Raw genomic sequence first — 27,174 nt, 5'->3', positions numbered from 1 at the left:
GCACTATTGCAACTGAGTATCACTGTGATGCACACCATTCCTCCAGCAGATCAATATTCAATATAGCAAGTATAGCAAGTTTTGGCCAAAAGCAGAAACACATGATTCTAAAGTTAAAAGCATGAGTCTTTATAGCCTGGGATCAAGTTGAAAATGGCCAAATTCCCACTTCCTGTGCACTGTGACAAAAAATAACCACTAAAAATGGAATAGATATTACTTTGCACATAAAACGCCTCAAATTTAGATACAATATTCACTGTAAATTTAACTTTTTCTGTTTAATCCACAGCAGGCAATCATCAACAGCAAGGTTTGAAGGCTTTGACATTTTGATTTCTGCTTCAGACATTTAGGATGTAAGGTGTTAGCATAACTACTCCACATCAGCGCTTAGGAAGGGGCTCAATACGGAGTGAAGAGTAGGTCACAAACCTGGGTATTACTTGGCCGCACATTATTGCCAGCCTCGGAACAGGACTGCAAGTCGCTGCAGTCACAAAGAAGTTGATTCAGACAGGCGCGGCATGGCGCAGAAACCAGGGGACGTCCGAGTTACCTTGGCTCCAGCCGACCTCAGGCCCCCAGCGACTGCCGCTCACCTCGCCCTGTGACAGGCAGCCTCTGCTGGCCGAGGCTTCCCCGGGCGGGCGGCGAGGCGAGGACAGCGGCCGGGGCCGCGCCCCTCAAGCCTAGGCTCCGCAGCGGGCGCCCAGCGCCCTCTCCGGGCGGGGCAGGCAGAGCACCTTGGCTAGCCAGGGCGGGAAGCCGCGGCGCCGCTGGAGGCGGGGTCCCGACACTACCTCCTCCGCCCCAGCTCAGTTCTGCCGATCTCTCCGCTTCTTCACTCCCTGGCTGTCTCCGCCTAGAACTCGGCGGCTGCCATTGGCTTAGCGGCCTCATCCGGGTACTCGGCGCAACGCTGTTGCTCAGCTCGATCGTCCAAATATGGCGGAGGTGAGCGGGGAAAGCGGGCTGGGGCGTCGGAATTCGGCTGATTCCCTGCGGGGTCCCGCTGCTGGCGGGCCCTCTTCACCCGCCTCACCATCCCCATAAGGCGCTTCTGGGACGGCTCGGCGACGCGGCCTGGCCAGCGAGGCGGCTGGCAACGCTTGGGCATTGGGAGCCTGCGCGACTAGGCCGCACGGCGGGTGCCGCGCAGCGCGGGTCCTGAGTTCGCCGCCCGTGGGCAGCCGACAAGCCGTGGCCGGGCGCGCGGTTGGCGCACCGAGCCATGCAGGGCGCGGGACAGGCCAGGAGCGGCGCCGCCGCAGCGCGGGCGATAGAGAAACGCGCGGCGGGAGGGAGAAGGAGCGAGCCCTGGCCTGGCCGCGGGGAAGAGGCTGCTGTTCCGGCTCCCTCTGCCTGCCACTGTCATGTCCCGCGGGGTCGGAAGGAGTGGGAGCGCCGGGTCAGGCGAGGCTCCTTGGGGGGCTTTTGCCAGGGGAGGAGAAAAAAAGGAGAGCGACCGGCAGGGAACGAGCGAGAGAAGGAGGGATAGGAGAGGGTGAACACGATGGAGGGGCGAGTAGGGCGGGGACTGGTGGGCGAAGGGAGCAGCTCCGGGGGGGAGGGGGCATGAAATGGAGACTCCCTACCTGCTGCTGAGTTGGATGGAGCCCGTGTCTCACCTCACTCTTTTCTCTCCCCACAGGCTTCCTTTGGGAGTTCGAGCCCAGGTTCGTCTTCGCCCACCTTCTCCCCCAGTACCTAGCCTGCTGCCTGCACACCGCTCTCTCCTTCCTCCTCCTTCCCAAATTTACCTTCTGTTGCCTCGTAGCTCTCCTAATGCTTCATGTTCATGTAGCTAACTGCCTGCCTGATTTTTAAGAGAAGCAGATGTGCTCTGTGGAGTTCTTCCCTTATCTCTGGTTACAGTTGGTAATTGGCTGCTCAGAACCCAAAACGAAAATTAAGTTTCGTAACATTTTTAAGTCAGCATCTCAGTAAAACCATGTAGCCTGGAGAGAGATCGCTTCTGTTGCTGATAACTGCAGGGTCGTGTAAATTTTTGATTTCTTGATAATATCAGAAAACATTTTAAATCATAATGATATGTAATTGTTAAGCTTTTAACTGCTGTTAATGTTCTTTGGAATATTTACACAAAGAAGCATATTTAACATCAGCAGGGCTACTCATGAAAAATATTTAGGGAATGCATTTGTTTCTGTGTACCTGCTCTTGGCACTGGCTGAGCGCTAGTATGTAAGAACTAGAAGGGGAAACCAGAGGTGAAAGAGAAATATCCTAATCTGTTTCTTTTCTCCACCATGAAAGTCTTAAGAAAGTGAACAATGTAGAACAAAACAACCCTGCATTTCAGTAATTTTCATTGTACAACATTGGCATTGCTGTGCAGAATATTTGCATCTTGATAACTTGGATATAATGATAACTTTTCTAACAAATGCACTTAAAATAACAACAGTACTTTTTTATGACTTATGAGTATCCTCTTGGGTAACGAAAAAGTGTCTGTTTGGACCACAGAGTTGTCATAATGACTTGTTAATTACTGTGATCCATTAGAAATGTTTTGTTATTTCTGGTATATTTCCCTCTATATTTCTTGAAACTCTGCTATGTTTGTTCTTCCTTTTTAGGTCAGTTGCTAAGAATTAAATTAGTTTTATTAAAAGATCTCATCTTTGAGACTAATCTGAAGTGAGTCTCGCTGCTTATTTTGCTGTTGTTAGGAAACTGGTTTGCAACCTAAGTTAGCTGTTAATCAGTGAAAAGCTATGCTAGTTACCATATAAATAATATAAATAGAATCTGAGTCTATAAATCAGTGTCTTGCAGCATCTGAAATCTTGTGACCTGGATGTTATACTTTAATGATGATTTCCAGGATCTTTAAAACAATCTTTTATTCAGTAAAATATTAATTTGGTATTGTACTTTCTGAAACTTTGTTTCAGTAGTTTAGATACTTTCCCCTAGTACTCTATACTGCAAGAGAAAAAACTGTACCTTTTGCAATACAAAAAGGGAAGGCCAGCTAAAATAGTTGTATTTGTCAGGTAGTTAAGAATTCGTTCCATTTATTCCATTGAGAGTTCTGACTATGTATGTAAAGACTCATGCAACCTTATTTTTTTCTGTGATGTAATTTCATATGTTGGTATAGGAAAAAAATAACTCAAATTAGGGTTTTTTGATAGTTGGCTCTTTATCCTCTGAGGATCATGACTTTGACCCTTCTGCTGAAATGCTGGTACATGATTATGATGATGAGCGAACTCTTGACGAAGAGGAGGAAATGATGGAAGAAAACAAAAATTTCAGCTCTGAAATTGAAGATTTAGAAAAGGTAGAGTGACTTGCTCTCTCCTAAATGTCCATATATGTTGTAGCTTTTTAGTGAAAAGAACACTCAACCTGTTCTTTAGTTTTTATTGTATAATGCAGTTTTATGCAAAATGCCTTTGGAATTTTGTTTTTTTTTTAAAAAGAAAAAAAAATCGGGTTTGGTTAGGATATAGCAGTGCTTCCTCACAAAAAGGCTGACCTTAGCTTCTCAAAGTTATTAGTGTTAAGTTCAGATTCTTCTTTTTCATTTAATAACTTTTTTTACTTTGGAAAAGAAATTACTGAAGTAGATTTTAAAGTCTTATCATCTAATATCACTTGTCACTTTTAAGTTTTACAAGTTGGAAGTAAGTTTAAATTGTACATTAAGTGACAACTAGCTGTGTTTCATTCTGTTGGTCAGATTTTGGTTTTCCAATCTGGAAGCACAGTCCTGTTTTACATATTTTTCATGTTAATTTGCTACATAAATTGTAGTTCTATGTCTCAGTTTCATCAGTTTGGCATTTGCTGGGTGTACAAAATGACCAGTGTGCTTCTTGGCTTTTCCTATTCCTTTTTACACTCTTTAATTATGTGTTTTTTTTTCTGTTTCTACCTCTTGTTCATCTGTGTCAGTGCATCACCCATTTTAAATGCCTGCTGAATGCTAAATAGCCACAAACTGATGCTGCTTGCATTACCATTCAGTGACCCACTTACACCACTCAGCATAACTACAGATTTTGATCAACAGACTTCCAGGAAAGTGTAATTTTTAGCAGTAAATAGGAGGCTGTGCTTTTGTAGTCCATTTAAAAACAAATTTTCTTAACTTGTGGATTTTATGTTTGTTTTGGTTTTGCCTTGATACCTTTTACAATTATATTTTTGCTAATTATGAACTTGCAATTGTAATACTGAAGCAGCTTGCCAAGTCTGGTGCTTAAAATGGAGTTGGTACTCCACAGAATGGTCTTATTGCTTTTATAAAAGAAGGAAAAAGAACTGAGAGCCACTCATCTTAAACACTTTAGTACTTTATGTCCCAATCCTGGAAAGACTTGGACTTGAATTTGCATTTACCCATTGTGAAAAGTCTTTGCAGGACTAAGACCTTAGTTGATTAAAGAAAACAAGTAATTTAATCAGTGTATAAGTTCAACAAGAAATTTTTTAAGGTAATATAACTTTTAAAGGTAGAAATTATTGGAAAATATTTCTAATTATTTGATTATTTGAATCAGGTAACTAAAAAAAAATTCCATGGTTTGTTTTATTAATTGTGTTAGGATGCAAGTATGATGATATTTAGTAAAATAATTTGATCAAAAGCTGTTGGAAAAAACAAGTTATAAACTAAACCTTTCTCTTTATTTTTGCTTCTGTATCATTAGCTGTTTTTCTCCTATTACTTTCTGTCTTGGTGTTGTCTGGGCGAGTTAATTTTCTTCTTAGTACCTAGTATGGGGCTATGCTTTGGATTTGTGCATAAACAGTGTTGATAACACACTGATGTTGTACTTGTTGCTGAGCAAAGCTTACACAGAGCCAAGGCCTTTTCTGCTTCTCACACTGCCCTGCTGCTCGGGGACTGGCTGGGCATTGGTTGGTTCGTGGTGAGCAATTGTTTTCATTTGGATAACTTGTGTTTCTTGGGCTTTACTTCCCCCCTCTTTTTATTTTCCTTACAATTTTTAAAAATTATTATGTCTTTTTAAATATTAAACTGTCTTTATTTTAACCCACAAGTATCTTTTTCACTCATCCAATTCTCTCCTCCCTCCCCCAATCCCATGGGGGAGGGAGGGAGCAGCTGTGTGGTGTTTAGTTGCCATCCAGGGTTAAGCCACAACAGGGCACAAAGGGTTTGAGATAACAGATTTGACCATAACACATTAGGAAGAATTTACATCTGGTAACAGTTGCTGGTCATGATATTGATTTATCTGTTCTTGATATTAGCTTGCCTGATCTATGCCATGCTTTTTTTTTTGCTGTACATGTTAAAGATTGGTGTTGGATTTTGCAGTTTGCTATGCTCTGTAGTGCTTAGTGATGTTTTGCCTGCAAGATTTATAATTAAAACACTGGCCTTGAGCTTAATCTGGTATTTGGGCTCTGTACTGAAGCCATTAATGTACTTCAGGTACCATCTCATGGAGACAATTAACAATTATACTTCTTCCTCTGAGAGATATTTTTGTGGAGGTAATACAGAATGGCACCTTCACCACCACCTTTCATCATGTTTTCTCCCTTGTTACAATAACTCTTCAGTATCTTGAACATCCTTGGGTAGTCTAAATACTTCTGTTAGTATTTCTTAGGAATATTGCTTCAGCTTTTTCTGAGGTTAACAAGCTATTTAGGAATATGACCCAGGCCCTGTGGCAGTGTGGTTATGGGTGGAAAGGCATGTGGGGAGAATATGGACAGGTATCTAGAAAGTTTTACGCCTCCGATGATCTGGAACTTCACTCCTGAACAAGTGTGGAATCCTGATGAAGTGATAGAATATTTGGGGAAAAATAAAAAATGCCCTGGCTATTCCAAAGAGGCAGAAACAATGGAAGCAGAAGTCAACTTCTTTAGTAAGAGATGAAGAAGCTTCTCCTAACAGGGAGCATGAGAGCAAATCAGAAGAGGCAGCCTCAAAAAGAATTAGCAGTATATGAAGGAGTTCAAGCTGCTTCAGAAGTAGTTGGTACTGAAGCACAGCTCTTTTTGGTACCTCAATTTCCTGTGTTTGGCTGGATGTTCAAAGGCAGGGTCCCCTCTACACATCATGCAACTGATGCTACGTGGAGTAAGTGGGTTGCACTGATCACACAATGGGTTTGAATGGGAAACCCCGACCGCCCAGGAATTCTGAAAGTGATTGTGAACTGGTCGAAACTTCAGTGTTGCCAGAGGAGGTGACGGGCTCCAGAGTCCCCACTATATAATAAACTACCAGAAAATGAAAAGCAATATGCCCTGTTTACAGATGGATCCTGTCATATTGTAGGAAAACATCAAAGTTGGAAAGCTGCCATGTGGAGTCCTACACGACGAGTTGTGGAAACTGCTGAAGGAGAAGGTGAATCGAGTCAGTTTGCAGAGGTGAAAGCCATCCAGCTGGCTACAAATATTGCTGAACAAGAAAAATGGCCAATACTTTATCTCTACACTGACTCAGGGATGGTGGCAAATGCCCTGTGGGGGTGGTTGCAACGATGGAAGCAGAATAACTGGCAGTGCAGAGATAAACCCATCTGGGCTGCTGCACTGTGGCAAGATATTGCTGCTTGGGCAGAGAACCTGGTTGTGAAGGTACGTCATGTAGATGCTCATGTACTCAAGAGTCAGGCCACTGAAGAACATTGAAACAATAAGCAGGTGGATCAGGCTGCTGGGATTGAAGTGGCTCAGGTGGATCTGGACTGGGAACAGAAGGGTAACCTATTTAGATCTCGATGGGCCCATGGCACAACAGGATATGTAGGAAGGGATGCAGCATACAAATGGGCTCATTACTGAGAGGTTGACTTGACTTGATGCCACTGCACAGGTTATCCATAAATGTTAAATGTATGACATAATCAAGCAAGCCATGTGGCTGAATGGTGGTGGGGAGCCACTGCTTGGGGACTGGCTGGGCATCGCTTGGTGAAGAGAAATAGTTTTCATTTGGATTATTTGTCTTTCTTGGGTTTTATATACCTCTTTCTTTGTTTTGTTGTGGTTCTTTTTTCTCCTATTTTCTTTGCATTAAATAAAAAATGTTTATTTTTAATGATTAAACTGTCTTTATCTCAACCCATGAGTTTCTTTCTCACTTTTACTGTTTCAGTTCTCACTTCCATCCCACTGGGGAGGAGTGAGTGAGCGAGCAGCTGTGTGGTACTTAGTTACTGCTTGGGGTTAAACTACACCAACTTCTCTACAGTCATTATAAAATATATTGTGCGGAAGATGGAAAGGAGGGATAAAAGATTGCTACATTGGCTTACTTCTGTGGTGTTTTGCACACTTGCAGCTGTAACTATATAGGACTAAAGTTTTCAAGTTTTTCTGCATTTCTTTCTTGGAAGGGAATTGTTAATGTTCCTAGTCTATCTTCTGTCTTGAAGAAATATAGGCAAATCATGTTCTACAGTATGAATCAGATAAGGAGCAAATTTTTAATAATTACTCTTTAGTTTCATCCACTGAATGGTTTTCTTCAATAGTTTAATGGGACTTCATTATATGCCAAGAGACACAGTTATGAATTATTTCAGTCTCATGCCTGAAAATATTTTAGATCTTTAATCAAGATTCCTTCTTTCAATTAAGTTTTTCTTGTTTGTTTTTTACTTTTGTTTTTCAAATGATGTCTTATCCTTTTAGGCCTGAACTGTTTACAAGTATTTGGCAATATGTTGAAATGTTTGTAAATCTTCTTGTATTAGGAAGGAAACATGCCGTTGGAAGATTTGCTGGCATTCTATGGCTATGAACCCACAATTCCAGTTATGGCTGGTTCCAGTGTAGATAGCTCTCCAAGTGAACTTGCAGATGAGCTTCCAGATATGACTCTAGATAAAGTAAGTCAGAACTGTTTTCCCCTGTATTATGGTTTAAAAGTAGAAATCCGTGTGACCTTAACTTATATTTCACTATCTCTTGATGTTACAAAATACATATCTTTGTCAATTTCAACATACAATTAAGTGTTACTGTACTAGTGGTGGACTTGGCAGTGTTAGGTTTATGGTTGGACTCAAATGACCCTAAAGGTATTTTCCAACCTAAATGATTCTGTGACTGTACTTTTAATTTTAATTATTTTTCAAAGATATTTAGGATCTGAATTTAATTAAAATTATCACTCAAATGTGTAGCAACTTTAGTGGCATTATATTATTACAATTGAGAAATAAATAAGGTAATGGTTCTTTTAAATCACATCCAGAGAACTCTAAATAGATTTCCTTTTTTTTAATTTATAGAAATGGGATTTTTTCTAAAAAGTTCTGTATTTTATTTTAATGTATGCAATGTCCAGAAATAATAATTTTGGCTTCAAACATACATGTCATGTATCAAACCTTTGTGGATGACTTGAAAAGTGCACCACTGGATGCTTTGGAATGTTTCTTTCAAATGCATATAATTTGTAAAAATCCCTTTTTTGGGGGGTGAAAGAGAGATTGTTTTCTGTGCAATTATTATATGTATTGCACCGTTGAATATAGAAACACGAAACTACAGTTTTTATGATTCACAGGCTAATTTTGAATTCTGAGATGTATCTGATTGTTGGCTATAAGGCATGCAGCTAGTAGTTTGTATTATAAAATCTGTAGGTAGTAAGTACGTGTCCTTTCTTTTTTGCTTTCCATAAGTATGTTGAAATTATAAACTCCACAGAAAGTAGAATATAATGATGGCTCTGCACATCTGATTCTTATTGGGAGTCACCATTGTGTTGAGGCTACAGAAATGTAGTTGACTTCTTGACTAATACAGTTCTTTGCCTCCCTAATCACTATACAGAGGGGTTCAAGCATGTCTGGTAGTGGAGGAAGTGTGTTCTCACTCCCTCTCCCTTTCTTTTGTCCTCCCCTTTGCTTGCTCTTGCTCATCCTCTCTCCCCCACTCTATTATCTTTTGTCTATTATCTGTAATTCTTCTGAGGAAAAATCTATGAAAGTGCCTGGCTTTTGGTTTGGGTTTTTGTTTGTTCAACCATTACCCACCTCCCCCCCCGAATTTAAGGGGTATCTGTGATGTAAAGAATGACAGAATTTTAAATGTTTCCACTCACTTTTTTCATTTAAAAGCAGTTGGATGAACATCTGAGGTTTGATGCTTGCAGAGGTTACTACTTGTGCACTTATTTTAATAGAAGACAAGGGGGAAATAAACCTCCGTGTTCAACTCCGAAATGAATGGTTATATTTGTCTTGAGAATTAGGCGTGGATTAGCTTTTTAAGAGTGAACAGTCTGCTAAAATTGCTTATGGTAAAAGAATTCATTTTAATTTAAGAAACTTACAATTTGCTGAATCTAAATGCTCACCAGTCTATACTTAATAGTCTGTCTGAAGTTTTATTTATTTTAATGATACAGGAGGAAATAGCTAAAGACCTCTTGTCAGGTGATGATGAAGAAACACAGTCCTCTGCTGATGACTTGACACCATCAGTTACTTCACACGAGGCTACTGACTTCTTTCCTCGGCCATTAAGATGTAGGAAACCTAATTTTATAATAGTACTCAAAAAGTCTTACCATATATTATAAACTGTATAGCTTTCTAGTTTAAAATATCAAAATTGCAGAGTGGGATAGAAAAACAGTGCTTTGCAGGATGTTGTACATGACTATTGTCTTTGGTTGGTATTATTGGTTACCTAAAAGACCTATATTTAGTATGGTGTTCAAAGCACAAGTACAATTAGTTTTATGAAAAGCTACTGTATTTTTAGAAATTAATAGTTAATGTGTGTCAAGGAACACTCTTTGTAATTTTCTGTACATTGGTGAATGACATGAATATGTAACCCATTCTTTTAAATTAGTGTTTCTCTACTAAAATTTTTGCTGCTACTTTTAAGCCAGTGACTCCTCTATTCAGCCTATGGATGTGAACTCAAACTTGGTTTCTTTGTGATTATTTCCCTTCACACATTCAATGGTTTTCCATAGGACTTCATGAGCCAGTGTTTTTATATGGGATGGGGCCTATGAACCTATGAGCACCAAAATTTCACTATCCATATAACTATTATGGGAAAGATCCAAGAACCACTGGTTCAGTTATCCAAACTTGACAAGATATTCTTCATTGCTCCAACTCTAGTACACCAGTGAACAAATGAACTGCAATAGAGAATGTGGAGGATTTTCATCACAGTTTTAATTTGGCAAGTATCTTGAGCTTTTTCTGGGGGATTTCATTCCTCTAGAGAAAGGGGATGATAAAGGGCACGTGCTGTCTCAATCATCAGCAATTGTAGCCCTTTGCATGCTGCTGATTTGTGTAATGTAAGGCATTTTTGAGAGAGATACAAAAACCTTTAAAAATTATATTGCCCTTTTTTAGTTAAGCAAACCCCAATCTTGCTGGCACTTAAACATTGCTTGTGAACTGTTAATGAATATGACACTGAAAGTGTGGCAACTTTATGGAAACAATTATTCGCCCCTTCATCTTACTCAGGATTAAGAAACAGTCATCTTTGCTTTCAGCTATCACGGTTTTTTTATCAGAATGTTGCTCTTTCTCTATTAGAACTTTTGATTGGATATTTTAAAATCAAATATCCACCATGTCAGGGAGGGAAATATTAGTTTTCTCTGCTGTTGACAGTTTCACTTTTTTTTTCTGATCCCTGTCCATTTCTCTAAGATAACATTCAATTTTAAGATAAACATGTCTAACACATAGGCCATTTTGTTAAATTTGGATTCATTGGAAAAAATAATTGCATAATATTATCCAGGCATATTGCTGTTTCACACATTCATGTTAGCTTCTTGCCTGCTATTTCTAACAGCAAAAAGAGATAGACTGGTGATTCTAATAATGACTACAGAAGAGAAGCCTCAGTCTATATTCTTGGATATTGTCTTTGATGCTGATGATTCTATTTAGTTGTGATGAAGCTTAAATTGAAACCCTATTTATGAGCATGTTATTACTGAAAATCGAGAATATGAAATAGCTTTTATCTTATCAGAACTATAGATTCCAATCTGCTGGGGATAAAATAAAAAATAGAATTACTTCAGAACTCAGAACCACAGAATTCCAAATTCTAAAATATGAGTTATTCAGTGGAGTACTGTATTTGAATTACTTGGAGTGCTCTGCTGTATTTCTTCCTAAGGAAAAAAATATTAAAGAGGAGTAAGCAGTCTTTTGTTGTCTTTTGCTTATTCTGTTTTCTGTATATCTACTATATCTTTAGTCCTTGCTGAGGTAGTCTTGGTTAAAGGAATGTTTTGAATGCCAATTAAAACTTCAGATGAAAGGCTTCAGTAGGTAATGAAGACTTGTCTTCAACTTTACTTTCTTTGTGATTAACCCATGGCTAAGTCATAGCCCTGGAAGTTTTCTGTTTTTCTCACACCTTTTCTATAACGTGTAAGCATTTATTGAAGAAAATCAATGAAGAAAAATGATCTAATTTCCTTTTGACCATTAGAAATATTGTCTTAGTTGCAATAATGGTAAATGTTTCAGTTCTGCAATATGCAAGCACCAATGCTTTCTGACTTCATTCTAGTTTAATAGAAATGTAGATCAATAGACTGGTGATGAGTGTCTCCCAGAATAAAAGCAGGGCTCCTTTCAAAAGTAAAGAATACCTTGTAGTTCTGTTTGAACTGAAAATTCTTCCTAGCTAAAACCAACTTATTTGTGTCTGAAGCAAACACTACGTGTGATGGAGATAAGGAATCAGATGGTGAAGACATAGAGGCAGACAATGGTAATTCATCTGAAGATTTGAGAAAGGTAATAACTATATCTTAAGAAAAAGTTAAGAAAAGTTTTACTATTAAAAAAATGCATTAAAATTTATAGTATGTATCTAAAAGAATACCTTAATTCTGAAATTCTCTGCAAAATCCCATGTTAATGGAATTTGTAATGCTTCCATGCATAGAATATTAAGCTAATACCATTTTCTTATGATTTTTGTTACATCTTCAGGAAATAATGATTGGTTCACAGTATCAGGCTGAAATTCCACCTTACCTTGGCAGATACAGTGATAATGAAAAGGGTAAGTTATTCTGTTTTAGTTTTTCTCTTATACATAGCAGCTGATGGGAAAATGTTATTTAAATTTCTAAGATAAATTCAATGACTTAGTTTAAAAAAAACAAATCAACCAACCAAAAAATCCCTAGTCAACTGAAGTAACTCAACCACATAATTATATCTTAAAAGTGTGATTCTACAACTTTGAGAGGGTATTTTTGAGAAGACATAGGAGGGTGGATTACAGTGTTATTTCTGAAGTATCTAGTAATATTAGGAGGCAACAAACTGTGGGTTAAGGAGTAAATATTTTCGTCAGGATATCGTAACTGAGCTATGAACATGTGACTGATTGCTTGTAAAATATGGAACATACAAGTTGTTAATGGCATTCAGTTGTTAGTAAATGAAAAAGAAATTACCACATTGAGACCTAGATTTCCATTCTGTTAAGTAAGTTTTTGCAAATTTTAGTTGAAAATGACCAGTTAGCTGCCACCTCTTTATTTTATATGCAATATTTGAAATATTAAAGTACACTTTTTATTGTAAACTATAGTTTATTTGTTGTAAACAGCAGAATAAAACTGAGTGGTTTTGCTAGGTTTTTTTATATGAAGATTAATACATATGCATAATTTGACTTGAATCATTTAGCTGTCAACAAGCTGCTCCTCTGTAGAGATTCTGTCTCAAGAGCCAGTCCCTTATCTCATCCTCATGGAACCTGAATCTCTTCACCATACCACACTGCAGTCTCTCTCTAAACTAAGGCTTTTTGGGGAAAAAATGAGCTACAATTTGAAAGTGGCATGACAGTGCTTGATTTGATTACTTCTGTATTCCTGTTCTTTGTGAAATAGATTTTTATGTTCTAGCCTTAAAAATGTCACACTTGCCATAAATTAATTCTGTTTTAACAGCCTATGAAAATGAAGACCATTTACTTTGGAAACCTGATGTGATCTCAGAAAGTAAAGTTAAAGAATACCTTTTTGAAACCTCCTTAAGAGCAGGAAATGAAAATATGATTGGCAGAATTCCTGAAGGACTACATACACATGACAATGAACAAGTATATTTTATATCCCGTTCCATTTGTGACGCATTGCTTTGTAATTAATGTGTTCTCTTTCTCTGCCTTGTAGTATAAAGGCAGCAATATTTTTTTAAATTGGATGTTACTGGGGTCAGGATCTTATTTGTAATTTTAAACACATGCTTAAAATTGAGTATTTGATTGTTGGCAGTGTGATCTATGATGTTTCCAATTGACATGCTGTTGACAAATCCAGCTTTTCTAATTATTACATATAATGTTTTACATTTGCTTAATTAAACCTTACCTTAACATTTGGATGGTTTTGCTTTTGATCATTGTTTTAATATTTTCATCCTATATAAAGATATATCCTCTTTTTACATTAGATATGTTCACTGAAAGGCTTGTTTCAGAAATTTAGATATTTGGAAACTGTGACTCTTTCTAAAGATGACTTCTATTTTATAGGCACTATATGAACTTCTCAAAAGTAGCCATAATGTTAAAGAAGCAATTGAGAGATACTGCTCAAATGGAAAGGCATCTGAGGGTAAGAGAGAGTATCTGCTTTTTAAGAAACATGTCTTTGGAGGGGGTAGAAAACCCATGAGTAAGATTCAGATTAATAAGCACATCCCTTTCCATGATGTCTTTAGCATAGATTACTCATAGAATATGCTGAAATGGAAGGTACCCACAAGGATCATCAAAGTCCAACTCCTGGCCCTGCACAGGACACCCTAAAAGTTCATCCAAACAGTTCTTGAACGCTGGCAGCCTTGGGGCCATGAGCATTCCCTGGGGAGCCCATTCCAGTGCCCAACCACCCTCTGGGTGAAGAACCTTTTCCTAATATCCAACCTAAACCTCCCCTGACACAACTTCAGACCTTTCCCTCAGGTCCTGTCACTGGTCACCAGAGAAGAGATCAGTAACTGACCCCAGGACTCAAGGTGAGGCCGCACGAGTGCAGAGCAGAGTGGGACAATCACCTCCTTTGACTGGGTGGCGATTCTGTGCCTGATGCACCCCAGGACACAGTTGGTCCTCCTGGCTGCCAGGGCACTGCTGACTCATATTCAACTTGCCATTGACCAGGACCCCCAGGTCCCTTTCTGTGGCACTGCTTTCCAGCATCTCGTTCCCCAGACTGTCTGTACATCCAGGGTTTCCCCATCCCAGGTGCACATTCCAGGACTTGCCCTTGTTAAACTTCATATGGTTGGTGATTGCCCAGTCCTCTGATTGGTCAAGGTCTCTCTGCAGGGCCTCTCTGCCCTCAAGGGAGTCAACAGCTCCTCCCAGTTTTGTATCATCTGCAAACTTGCTTAGCATCCCTTCCAGTCCTGCATCCAGTTCGTTTATGAAGTTGTTGAAGAGCACGGGGCCTAAGATGGAACCCTGCAGAACCCCACTAGTGGCAGGTGGCCAGTCTGATGTCACCCCATTCACTATAACCCTTTGGGCCCAACCCATGAGCCAGTTGCTCACCCATTGCATTATGTGTTTATCCAGCTACGGGCTGGACATTTTGTTCAGAAGGATCCTGGGAGAGACAGTATTAAAAGCTTTCCCAAATCCATAAAGATAACATCAGCTGGCTTCCCTTGATCCACTAGGTGGGTAACCTTGTCATAAAAGGAAATATGGTTTGATAAGCAGGACTTTCCCCTCATGAAGCTGTGCTGGCTATGATGGCTGTGATCGATGACTGCATTATCCTTCAGGTGTTTTTCAATAATTCCCATTAGGTATATAACTCAGATTAGGTATAATCTGACTGTTGGCCAGATGGAGATTTCTGCTAGAGAAGTTTGCACTTTGTGTAAAGGTTGCAGTATCAGATTTTACATATATTCTTTCCTTCTTTCTTCCATTTTTTTGCCATTTTAAGAATGATACAGACTGAGGAGAAGGGGGGGGAGTTGTAATTTTGCTCCCCTAAGGCAGTTCTCTCCCACATTACAGTACCTTTTTGAGATCATGATCAATTATAATCTGATGATATTTTTACGAGAATTCAGAGAACATAGCTGATTATATGAGTGAGCCCCACTTTTCATCACTGTGCTAACATTGTGCTATGTCAACCCTAAACTGGTTCTAGTGTATAATTCTATAGGTCTATGGTAGAGTGTGGAGAGTTTTGCTTGAGTTTACAGTGGAAAACAATCTTGTTTGTCCCTAACTTTATTACTCCCTTAAATAAAAATCAGTGTATCATTTAGCAAAGATAGTTCTTTGTCCTGTAGTTTGACATGTTTCATAAAGTAGAAATGGTTTATGAGCCCTGGTATAAGTTTGTATTCTGGTGGATATTCCCTACTCAGAACTGGATCCAAAGGGAATTCGAATGTTTATGAGTTAGGTGCTGTGAAAGCTTAAGTATCTAAGATAAAAGTGAAGGGAACAATAAGGAATATCAGAGCAGTGTTTCAGAAAGCTCTTTTATAAGAGATTGTGTGTTAGAGACCCAAATTCTGTTCTAAGGACTAGTGCTCAACCTCTCCCAGGTCCCAAGTCAGATGGGGTTTATACCCTCATTAAAAATGGTGAAGGATGATAATACTGTTGATGCCTGTCTCTTAACATAACCATTGTGCAATGATCTATACTCACTGAAGTTCACTGCTGTTCTCAATATGAATTAAAAATCTACATCTCCCAAGATAATTTCATAACAGTGAGACTTTACATGGGGATCTCCTCTTTGAAGCTTGAGAATTCTGTAGTAAGGAGTGCAAAATTAATGGACTTGTAGTGGAATGATTATCACCTTCATCTGAAAGCAGCAAGGTCTTTGTTCCAGTGTCTGCTTCCAGAAATGTTTTGAAATGTGTTTGTTTGTTGGTTTTTGTTCTCCACCCACGTTGGCTTTAAATGACAACTGAACAGATCACCATTATGAATGTAAGATGCCTGAAATATCCCTCCTTTATTATATATAGACACAAAGCCATAATCAAAATAGGGAAGCAACAGTACTTGAGACAAAACTGATCTACTTAAATAGTTTGAGCTACTTTGTTTTAAAGCTTTTATTCCTTTTTAGTGTTTTTGTTTTGTTTAACTTGTAAAACTAAAATTCACTTCTGTCTTAAAGTCAGAGATTGTTCCTTTACTTTTTTTCCAACAGTCACTGTTCTTTGTATCTGATGCAAGAAGGAACATTCAGAAAAATGATGTTAACAAATCTTGGGTTTTTTTTTTAATGACAAACTTCTTAAGAAATAATAAATCAAGTCTTGAATGTCCTTTGCCCTCCAGGGTAAAATATTTCAGTAATCAGACTCTTTAATGAGTCTTTATAAACAAGAATACTATATTTCAGGTAGGATATCTGTACATTAGAGGAAAGAACATGGGTCTAAATAACTGAACGGTTGGGTTTTTTTTAGAGTGTGTTTGGATATTTAGGCATCAGCAACACAAATATTTTATTCTCTATCAAAGATTAGTGAGTGAAAATAAGTTTATCATGCTACTTTTGCAATTGTCTAGAAGAGATGACAGCATGGACAGAAGAAGAATGCAGAAGCTTTGAACATGCACTTCTGATTTATGGAAAAGACTTTCATCTCATACAGAAAAACAAGGTTAGTATTTTACAGTTAAATGGAAGAATTGGTAGATGATATGATGCTGAATGTTTGTAAAAGCAATGCCTTTTTCAGAAGCTATGCAGAAGAGTGAAATAAGAGCAAACATATTAAAACCAGCTTGGTGTTTCTGTGCTAATTTTGCCTCTGATGCCATTGGAAAAGCTAGGTGTTGCAACATGAGTCAATATATTGTCTTTGAAATCAATTTATGTTGATATTGCTTCCATATATGCATTTATGTTATAATTTAGATTAAATGTCTGCCTTTCCTAGAGGTGTATTATTTTCATACCATGGCTGTGAGAGGGGAAAATACATCTTTAATTATTTTTGTCACTCAGAAGGTATAATACTACAGAAACAGGCTTAGCTCTGTGTTTTCAGAAAGTGTAGTCATCCATCAGTACTCCGGTTTCTGACCAACAAACGAGTTCTAATCTTGATCTGAATTGCTTCTGATTAACTTCTCTGTGCCTGAAGAATAAGAATTGGACTTTTGTTTTTTAAATCAAGTATATGTATCATTTGGTACAGTTGCCAGTATGGGTGTTTCCAAACTTTCTTTACATCTCCTGTATATTTTGATACCACCTTGAGGTTTTGTACTGGTTGTGACTAGAGTTAATTTTCTTTATAGTAGCTTGTATGGGCTATGCTTTGGACTTGTGCTAGAAACAGTGTTGATAAGACACTAATGTTTTAGTTATTTCTGAGCAGAGCTTATGTAGAGTCAAGGCCTTTTCTCCTCAGACTGTCCTGCCAGCGAGGAGGCTGGGGGTACACAAGGAGTTGGGAGGGGACACAGCTGGGATAGCTGACCCCAACTGACCAGGCAGTTGTTCCAGACCATATAACATCCTGCTTAGTAATAAAACTGGGGGGTGAAGGTTGGTGGGTAGGGGCTGCTGTGGCTTGGGGACTGGCTGGGCATCAATTGGTTGATGGTGAGCAGTTGGATTTTTATGCATTGCTTGTTTTTCTTGGGTTTTATTTTCCTCTTTTTTCGCTTTTTTTTTTGTTGTTAGTAAACTGTCTTTATCTCAACCCATGAGTTTTCTCACTTTTGCCCTTCTAATTCTTGCACACCCCCCCATCCCACTGGAGGGGGGAAGTGAGCAAGCAGCTCTTCGGTGCTTAGTTGCTGGTGGGGGTTAAACCACAAGTTTTTTCTTTAGGAGACTGGTGCTTTTGTTGTATTTCAGGTAAACTTTAAAGGTGTTGGAGGTTAGGATTTTTCCTTTTGTTTTCTTTCTCTTAGGGAATTTTGTCCCATCTGGTACTAAGAGACACTAACGATCAGTACTTAGAGAGACAAAAGATGTACCCATGGTGGGGGGGAGGAGAGGGCTTTCTCTCGGAGGGGCAGAGATCCCACGAGACTTGGGCCAGGGAAAGGGGCTGGGTACAGCCCCTAGCTCTCTTGCTCTCTGGGCATCGGAGGGGACAGTTGAGCTGCTGCTTTCTGTGAGAGAGTTTGCTATGACTGCGGGAGCCCAACTCAGTATTACCTCTTCCTTACTGGGTGAGCCTTTGTAAGAGTAGCTGTTGAACTGGGACCTTATTAACACCCAATTTGACTGGGAAGGACCTTTACCATCCACTCGGGTGCCTCAGGGGAAATCCTGGGACCCTGACCCTCTTCCCCCTCCCGGAGTCGACTGCGTACTGCAGCTGCTACAGAGGAGCCCGCCTGCCGCTCCCTAACTCTGCTGCTTTTCTGCTGCTGCCTCGGGTTTGTTTCTGTTACACTGGAACCCCACACCCCCCACCTGTGGGGACACGCTGTGGCTCCTGCCTGCCACAGCTGTGGAGTTTCTACCACCTCTTGCTTGCTACCCTGGGTGAGCCAGCACTGCCGTTACAGCTTGCTGCTCTGAGGTTCCTGCTGCACCCCGTCCCACCATCCAGCCCACCTGCCATTACCGCGTGAGGGAGGCTCGCCTGAACTCACGCCACAGCGCCCCCTGCAGCCGTGAGAGAATCATCACGCCTGCCCTGCCCTGCCCAGCTGGGAGCCCAACAGCGCCCCTGCCGGCTGTGACCGTAACTGCACCAAAGGGGAGGGTGCCTGGCAGCCCAGAGCAGGCTGCCATCGGGTTTCTGGTTTGTTTGTTGTTGCTATTGTTGTTGTTTCTTGTTTGCCTCATAATAAATACTAGTAAAGAACTGTGATTCCTTTTCCCATATCTTTGCCTGAAAGTCCCTTGATTTCAAAGCTATAATAATTCAGAGGGAAGGGGGGTCATCATATTCTTTATTCTTAGGGAGTTTCCCGCCTACGTTAGCAGACACCTGTCTTTCAAACCAAGACAATAGGGTTGTGGTTGCTGTTCAACAAGAGTCAGATAATCCTGTTCAACACATGGCTTAACCTGTCCTATGTTAAATATCTGGGTGGTTCAAATTTTAAATGGACCTTACCCGTAAACCGTAATTCACCAGAGATACAAAGAAATAATTTTAAAATATTTTTTCCAAAGTGCAACAAAGCATATGAGTTTATTTGTCACTATGGACCAGAATTTTCCAAGTACCCAATGTCTTTTCTGCTTCACTTCTCTTGGGTCATTCATTTGCTCAGTGTTTCACTTCTTAAGAAAGTCTGTCCCATAGTTAAAAAAATTACTATGTAGGTTATGAACTGAAATGCTTCAGACATAGATACAGTTTTGATCTAGTTTAAAAAAAACAAACCTAAACAACAATAATGCATACAATAGAACAGATGTAATAATTATTTAGAATAGGATATACTGTTTCAGTTGTATGGGACCTACAACAATCATCTAGTCCAACTGCCTGACCACTTCATGGCTTACCAAAAGTTCCAGCATGTTTTTAAGTGCATTGTCCAAATGCCTCTTAAACTGACAGGCTGAGGCATCGACCACCTCTCTAGGAAGCCTATTCCAGTGCTGGACCACCCTCTCAGTAAAGAAGTTTGAAACTGTAGATCTCTTTTTCAGGTCTTCTGATTTGTTTGTTACAGATACTAGAACAGTAAAACTAACAATATTGCAGGAATATGGGGACTGGGGAGATGACAAAACATAATGCTTTGCATTTATCTTGTTAATTCTTCTTGCCTTCTTTTAGGTAAGAACCAGAACAGTTGCTGAGTGCGTGGCTTTCTATTACATGTGGAAAAAGTCAGAACGTTATGATTACTTTGCTCAGCAAACAAGATTTGGAAAGAAGAGGTATAACCATCATCCTGGAGTTACGTAAGTAAAATGTCCTTGGCATATGTTTTCTGTTACAAATTGTAAATGTAAAAGATTAGTTTTTCTTCCCATCATTGCAGTGTAAAGCTGCAGTAGCTATGGTAACTGAGAATAAATCCATCATCATTTTTAGGCCTTGTTTTCCTGTTAAATAACCCATTATGAATGCCATATTCTTAAAGGGACTACATGGATCGTTTGGTAGATGAAGCCGAAGCTCTTGGTGGAGCAGTACATTCTTCAGCCTTTACATCTAATACTCGAACAGAAAACATTCCTGATCAACAGCTAAGCATTTTGAACTCTATCACTGCCAATGATTTGACAGGTAAATCAAGGGGAAAAAAAACAAAACCCACAAACTTTTTGTTATAACTCTATGTTTATATATAAATATTTCATTTACATTTTCTGTTCATCTTTTTTTCCAGCACTGACAAACAGTGTAGCTACAGTCTGTCACACTTCAGATGTGAACTGCCTGGATGATGCCTTCCCTCCTATGGACAGCTTACCCCGAGCACCAGTTAATCATGTGCCTGTTGGAACAGAAGAATTGCTTAACTTGCCTAGCAATGGTGAAAGTGATTGTTTTAATTTATTTGAGACTGGCTTTTATCACTCAGAGTTAAACCCAGGGAACATGTGCAGTGAGGAGACAGAAAGACCTGCAAAGAGATTGAAAATGGGGATTGCTGTCCCAGAATCTTTCATGAATGATATCTCTGTAAATAACCTTGGTGTGGACTTTGAGAACCACACACACCATATTACCAGTGCCAAAATGGCTGTTTCAGTGGCTGACTTCAGCAGTCTATCTGCAAATGAGACAAATGGTTTTATAAATACCCATACTCTTCACCAACATACTGCCCTTCACTCAGAATGACTGTGGAAAAGTAAACAAGGAGTGGGTACTTTATGCAGTAGTAGTAAACTTGATGGGAACTATCAGGTTTGCTTAGTCTTTCACTGGAAGTTTGAAATTTGACATCAGTGATGTCTTTTTATGTATAGAACTATATCTTGATTTACCAAGAGTAATTTCTTTTTTCAGTCCATAAATGTGGAAATGTTTGGCAGAGTTTGGAACTAAGAGAACTCTGTGGTGCAGCTTTAAGCTCTGCTTCAAATTTATTTTAAAGCCTGTAGAGAGAGGCCACCATTTCAAAACCAGCACGGAAGTTCTGAACTGATTGGAGTGGCTTTTTAGTCAAAGTTACTTTTGCCATAATGGATGCAGTGTAATAACAATGTTTACAGGTACTGTTCCTGATCCCTGCTCAATGTAGCATTTTAATTGTTTTTTCATATAAAGGCAGGGATAGGTTTCTTAAACTGCACAAACATACAAGGATGTTTTTTTAAATGGAACCTTCTCTCATGTGATACTAAACTAGAGCACTTCAGTTTAAAAAAACAGCAATTTCATCTTGGTGGAAGCTAGCACAAGGGACATAACATGAATAAATTATGAAGACCTTTGCTTAGAGGCTGTTGCAAAATCATAGGCCATGGCTACCTTGCACAGAAGTAATTATGCTGCCAGAGGTATCTGTGTACTTAAAACTTACTGGCTTAAACAGATATATTTTAGGCTATTGTATTTAGATGAGTTTTGTCCACAACTTTGAAGATTAATGCACCTGTGTTACTTAACTTTCCTAAGACAGCTGATGTATAAAGCTAGAGTCTGCACAGCTTAGGATTTACCACTAAACAAACAGTCTGCATATTGGAAGACAAATTGTTTGGAGCACTGCAGTTCAAAGTGTTACAGTTTTGAGGGACTATCTAGTTTATATAGAAGTAGTAGAACCTTGAAGTATGTATTTGAAAGTTTTTCTTCAGTGTGGATTGCATTTATTTGTTTAACTAGTCATTAGCTCAAAAATGGCACTTCACTGCTTTTAGTCAAATGGAAAAGGATGAGTAAAAATATTTCCCATAAAAGCAACTATTTGACCTCAATAATTTTTTTTTTGACCATTGAGTGCAATTTAGCCATTCATGAAGTTTTCTTGGAAATGTTAGCTCTAATTCTTGTGGGAGAACATCAGTAGGATTACCCCTTTCCCTCCATACTTTTTCTTTGCACTGTTCATATTACAAATTTAATTGCCACAAACTTTTTTTGTCATTAAAGTGATTAAGCTTGCATTGTTAATATTTGTAATAGTTACTTCAAGGTTATGCTGAATAATTAGAAAGTAGTGACTTTAATATTTGAAAGGGAAGAGGGTATTATGCTTACTGTGAACTGCATTGACATCCTGAGTTATGGATGCAGTGTATGGAGCTTTTTTTACAGCACTGCAATGAAGATTACTTTAAAGCATTTATACAATAGCACATTTATCATATTAAAACAATTTAGTTTAGCACAGTGGACAAAAGTAAAGATAATTTTGTAATCAGTTCTTATACATCTGAAATATTAAATTCTAGTAAGTACACAGTAAATAATGGATAGCCTTGGCTCTGTGTTGTACTCTGACATTTTTAGCCAAGTTGTCAGCTTCTTGTTGCTGTGTTTTGTGCTGAACTGTGTACCTTGTTTCTTTTCTTTATGCATCAGCATATTTTATGTAATTTTGTAAAATACCGGTCATAATCCTTCATTGTTATACATTCAAGTCTATGAGTTTACAGTGAGTGGCTGGTCTGTATAAAAATCATTATACAAAGATGACTGAATGCTTATAACAGTTGCGTTTAAATGAACATGCCCATTCTCATTAGCTGATGCAGTAATATATTCAGTTTATCTATGCATTGCTGGGCTCTTAATGTAGACAGAAAATTGTCTAAGGCTTGGGTTGTCAGCAAGTTGAATGGACACTTTAGTTATTTAATAAAGATTTTTGACCAAAATTCAGAAAATTATGGGAGAAAAATTAATTTCAGCTAGTCTAATAGATTTTTAAATGCTGATCTTATTTAGCTTGTTGGCTAGCTAGCTGTTATCATTTACTTTTAATTCCTTGTTAAAATGAGGCAATAATTTGGAAGATTTTGTAAATATTTAAATCTTCATATCTTTTTAGATCTCTATTTCAATATTTTCTGACTACTTGTGTGTATAGTAACATTTTTGTGCATGCTTGATGTGACATTCATAAATTTGTACCACAATGACTTTATCCATGTAAAATAGCTATTTATTGAATTTTTAATTTAGAAGCTGGATTTAATTATTTTTCTCTCAGTTTAAATGTTTAAAATGGAGAACTTGTTACTGTTTATTAAAAGAATTGTCTTTTGAAAGTCAGCATGAAAGTAACTGAATTGCAACCATATGAAGAAATTATATTGCCTTGGTTCTTTGATGGTGAAGCACAATTCTTATAACAAACTGTGATGAATTCTTTGTCCTCTGCTATACTTGTTTTTTCATACAAACAAACAAACCAAAAATCCACAATGGGCAGTTGCAGTGTTGGTAAATGTATCATTTTAATGTACAGGGAATCTGAAGGGGATATCTGATTCATTTAGAAGTGTAATTTGGTGCTGTGATTATAGCAATACTTTTACTTTGGTAACTCATATGTCATCTTCTCATGTTAGGTTTTTAAAGGTTTTTACTTTTCCTCTTGCCATGGTCAAAGTACTAAATTGTGTACTATTAGGTCAATGAATTGTGTAATTGTTTCCTGTTTTTAACTTTTAAAACTGAGGATCAAAAATGTATGAAAACTTCAGATCAAGTAGAACATAATGATAGTACTTAATTTAACCAAAGTCTTTAGTTAAGTATTTCAATTTTGAATGTAAACTAATGTATAAACTGACCAACAGGGACACTATTTGCCCAGCACTACAAGCACATTGCCTACAGATGGGGAAACTAAATACAGTAATTTATAAAATAATGACAAGGTTACTATTTTTTTATTCCTATTTTTCATTGGAAGAAGGAAAATACTATCAATTGTAAAATACAGAAGGTATGGTTATAGTCCTAATAAAACAGATTCCAGTTATTCAAAGTACCTTGTGCATAACAACAAATTTCGTGACAATCGGGATATGATTTTAATATCAGATGTTCAAGAGGAAGTCACTATTGTTGCATTGGTTTTAATATTTGTACATAAACACTGATTTTTATTTTTTTTTAGCATTATTTTCTATTTGTTGTACTTTAATACCTGGTGTATAATTCCAGAAATAAATGTCTGGAGACTTTTCTTTATTTGTGATGCAGATACATGAAAGGCTACTTTCTTTTCAGAAACACATAGCAATACCTCTGAACACATTTTAAGATACTCTGGGTCCTCCTGAAGTGCACACCACCACTATAAGCAGCTGGGCGAGGTCTCGCAAAGGAGGAGCCTTTGTTCTTGCAGGGGACTTCAACTTACCAGATGTCTGCTGAAAATACAATACAGGGGAAAGGAGACAGTGTAGGAGGTGGTGTGGTTTAACCCCAGCCAGCAGCTATGTACATGCAGGAATAACCCAGACTATTTTCCCCAGCATGTTTTTAATGTGCACTACAGGAACTAGCCCCTTCTACAATACGTAAAGGTTTTGGTTGGGCAGGGCCGGCCCAATTGGCAGATCCTCTGGTGTTGACTAACCATCTGGCTTTTGCTAAATGTGTATTCCAATGTTGGAAGGTCCCACCAGCCATTGCTCTGTGTCATCTTTAACAGTCCATTGTATTTTTTGACCTTTTCCAGAGGCTGGTGCATGATACAGAATGTGATACATCCACTCAGTGCCATGTTCTTTAGCCCAAATGTCTATGAGTTTGTTTCAGAAATTAGTCCTGACTCAATTCTTTCTGGTGTGGCATTTTGAAATAAGACTTGCTTTTCAAGGCCCAGGACAGTATTCTGGGTGGTGCCATGAGGCACAGGGTATAGTTTCCAGCCATCCTGTGGCTGCTTCCACCATCGTAAACACACGATGCTTGCTGTCATGGCTTTGGGGGGAGTGTGATATAGTCAATCTCCCAGACCTCCCTATACTTAGATTTCAGCCATCGTCCTCCATACCACAGAGGCTTTAACCACTTGGCCCTGCTTGATTGCAGTGCATATTTCACATTTGTGGATAACCTGGGAGATAGTGTCCATGGGGAAGTTGACCCCTCCAACTATAAGTTGCATCTCTTCCCCTTATGTTGCCAATCCAAATTGACCTAAGCTACTTCAATTTCTGCAGCCTGATCCACCTGCTAGTTCTCCTGATGTTCTTTGGTGGCCTGACTAGAGTACATGAACATCTACATGCCATACTTTCACAACCAGATTCTCTGCCCAGGCAGCACTATCATAGAATCATAGAATGGCCTGGGTTGGAAGGGACCTTAAAGATCATCTAGTTCCAGCCCCCCTGCCAGGGGCAGGGACACATTCCACTAGACCAGGTTGCTCAGAGCCCTATCCAACCTGGCCTTGAACACTTCCAGGGATGGGGCAGCCACAGCTACTCTGGGCAACCTGTTCCAGTGCCTCACCACCCTCACAGGGAAGTATTTCTTCCTAATATCTAATCTAAACCTGCTCTTAGTTTGAAGCCATTCCCCCTTGTCCTGTCACTCCAGGCCCTTGTAAATAGTCTCTCCTCATCTTTCTTGTAGGCTCCCTTCAGGTACTGGAAGGCGACAAATAGGTCACCCCAAAGCCTTCTCTTTTCCAGGCTGAACAATCCCAACTCAGCCTTTCCTCATAGCAGAGATGATTCATCCCTCTAATCATCTTGGTGGTCTCCTCTGGACTTGCTCCAACAGATCGATGTTCTTCCTGTGCTGGGGACTCAGAGCTGGAGGCAGCTCTGCAGGTGGGGTCTCACCAAAGTGGAGCAGAGGGGCAGAATCCCCTCCCTTGCCCTGCTGCCCACACTGCTTTGGATGCAGCCCAGGACATGGGGTTTCTGGGCTGCAAGTGCACATTTCTGGCTCATAGGAATACTTGTCACACAATATGCTGAGTTGGACAGGACCCACAAGGATCATCGAGTCCACCTCCTGGCCTTGCACAGCACCATCCCCAAGACTCACACCATGTGCCCAAGAGTATTGTCCAAATGCTTCTTGAACTCTGTCAGGATTGGTGCTGTGACCACTTCCCTGGGGAGCCCGTTCCAGTGCCCCACCACCCTCTGGGTGAAGAACTTTTTCTTAATATCCAACCTAAACCTGCCCTGACACTTCAGGCCAGGTCACCACAGAGAGGAGGTCAGTGCCTGCTCCTCCACTTCCCCCACAAGGAAATTGTAGACTGCGATGAGGTCTCCCCTCAGTCTCCCCCCAGGCTGAACAAGCCAAGTGACCTCAGCTGCTCTTCATACAGCTTCCCATCCAGGCCCTTCACCATTTTGTTGCCCTCCTTTGGACACTCTAACAGTTTAATATCTTATATTGTGGTACCCAAAATTGCCCCCAGGACTCAAGGTGAGGCTGCACCAGTGCAGAGCAGAATGGGACAATCACCTCCCTCGACTGGCTGGCAATGCTGTGCCTGATGCCCTCCAAGACACGGTTGGTCCTCCTGGCTGCCAGGGCACTGCTGACTCATATTCAACTTGCCATTGACCAAGACCCCCAGGTCCCTTTCCGCATCACTGCTTTCCAGCATCTCATTCCTCAGTCTGTCCGTACATCCAGGGTTGCCCCATCCCAGGTGCAGAATCTGGCACTTGCCCCTGTTAAACTTGATGCAGTTGGTGATTGCCCAGTCCTCTAATTTTTGAGGTCTTTCTGCATGTCCTGCCTCTCATCCACCAGCACCCTGACATCCTTCTTGGTAGGGCTGCTCTTGTTCTGTTCATCCCCCAGCCTGGATTGATACTGGGAGTTGCCCCAACCCAGGTGCAGCACTTTGTACTCAGTCTTGTTTAACATCATGTGATTCCCATGGATGAATTTCTCAAGCTTGTCCAGGCCCCTCTGTATGGCCCCATCCTTCTGGTGTTTCACCTGCACCACTGAGCTTGGAGTCATCTGCAAATTTTTTGAGGGTTGATTAGCCCCAAGTGGGACCAGAGATACTTCAGAGTCAAAGTCAGAGAAGTGGGTATTTGCTTTATTCGGCACGCCAGGTGTAGGGGATTCCCTCCTCCAAACACACACACCTGGCACTTCCAACAACACAATATTATGGGTAAAATTCATGAATATTCATCACATTCCCTGGGATAGGAGTGGTTATACAAATTATTTCTCAGAAGCCATGAATATCATTAGCATGTGTGCCACTCATATGCTGTGTGTCCTGGTGGTCTTTGGGGGTCTTTTTCTGATGAAGATTTAGTAG

General features: G+C 39.7%; 1 protein-coding gene and 2 long non-coding RNA genes across 7 annotated transcripts in view; 2 read left to right on the top strand and 1 right to left on the bottom strand.

The window, feature by feature from the left end:
- Positions 1–27,174, bottom strand: part of LOC146425354 (uncharacterized) — a 357,803-nt gene that overhangs the window by 196,701 nt on the left and 133,928 nt on the right. The window lies entirely within an intron of this gene.
- Positions 1–27,174, top strand: part of LOC146425355 (uncharacterized) — a 569,707-nt gene that overhangs the window by 417,358 nt on the left and 125,175 nt on the right. The window lies entirely within an intron of this gene.
- Positions 789–24,101, top strand: LOC146425360 (mesoderm induction early response protein 3-like). 5 transcript variants are annotated; one of them, XM_085041515.1, is made up of 14 exons: positions 789–957; positions 1,655–1,679; positions 3,168–3,316; positions 6,305–6,376; positions 7,731–7,865; positions 9,395–9,515; positions 11,701–11,786; positions 11,985–12,057; positions 12,959–13,110; positions 13,546–13,627; positions 16,579–16,673; positions 19,776–19,903; positions 20,086–20,231; positions 20,335–24,101. In XM_085041515.1, the coding sequence occupies exons 1-14, from the start codon at positions 949–951 to the stop codon at positions 20,790–20,792; spliced, it is 1,731 nt and encodes a 576-aa protein (XP_084897641.1). In that variant the 5' UTR covers positions 789–948; the 3' UTR covers positions 20,793–24,101. The 5 variants fall into 5 exon arrangements, with proteins under 5 accessions (XP_084897641.1, XP_084897643.1, XP_084897642.1 ...); XM_085041517.1 differs by lacking the exon at positions 6,305–6,376 and having other exon boundaries at positions 792–957; positions 16,582–16,673; XM_085041516.1 differs by lacking the exon at positions 6,305–6,376 and having other exon boundaries at positions 792–957.

The sequence above is a fragment of the Lichenostomus cassidix genome, chromosome W (assembly GCF_008360975.1).
Source record: "Lichenostomus cassidix isolate B80296 chromosome W, HeHo_3.0, whole genome shotgun sequence".
NCBI classification, from domain to species: domain Eukaryota; kingdom Metazoa; phylum Chordata; class Aves; order Passeriformes; family Meliphagidae; genus Lichenostomus; species Lichenostomus cassidix.
The sequence above is the reverse complement of the archived record's forward strand: the minus strand, read 5'-3'. Positions and strand labels throughout refer to the sequence as shown.

Excerpts from the sequence above, each read along its gene's own strand:
- LOC146425360 (XM_085041513.1), top strand. The coding sequence starts at position 6,331 with ATGTGGAGTCCTACACGACGAGTTGTGGAAACTGCTGAAGGAGAAGGT. Across the intron at positions 19,904-20,085 it reads AACCATCATCCTGGAGTTAC|GGACTACATGGATCGTTTGG; the intron begins GTAAGTAAAATG and ends ATATTCTTAAAG. Across the intron at positions 20,232-20,334 it reads CACTGCCAATGATTTGACAG|CACTGACAAACAGTGTAGCT; the intron begins GTAAATCAAGGG and ends CTTTTTTTCCAG.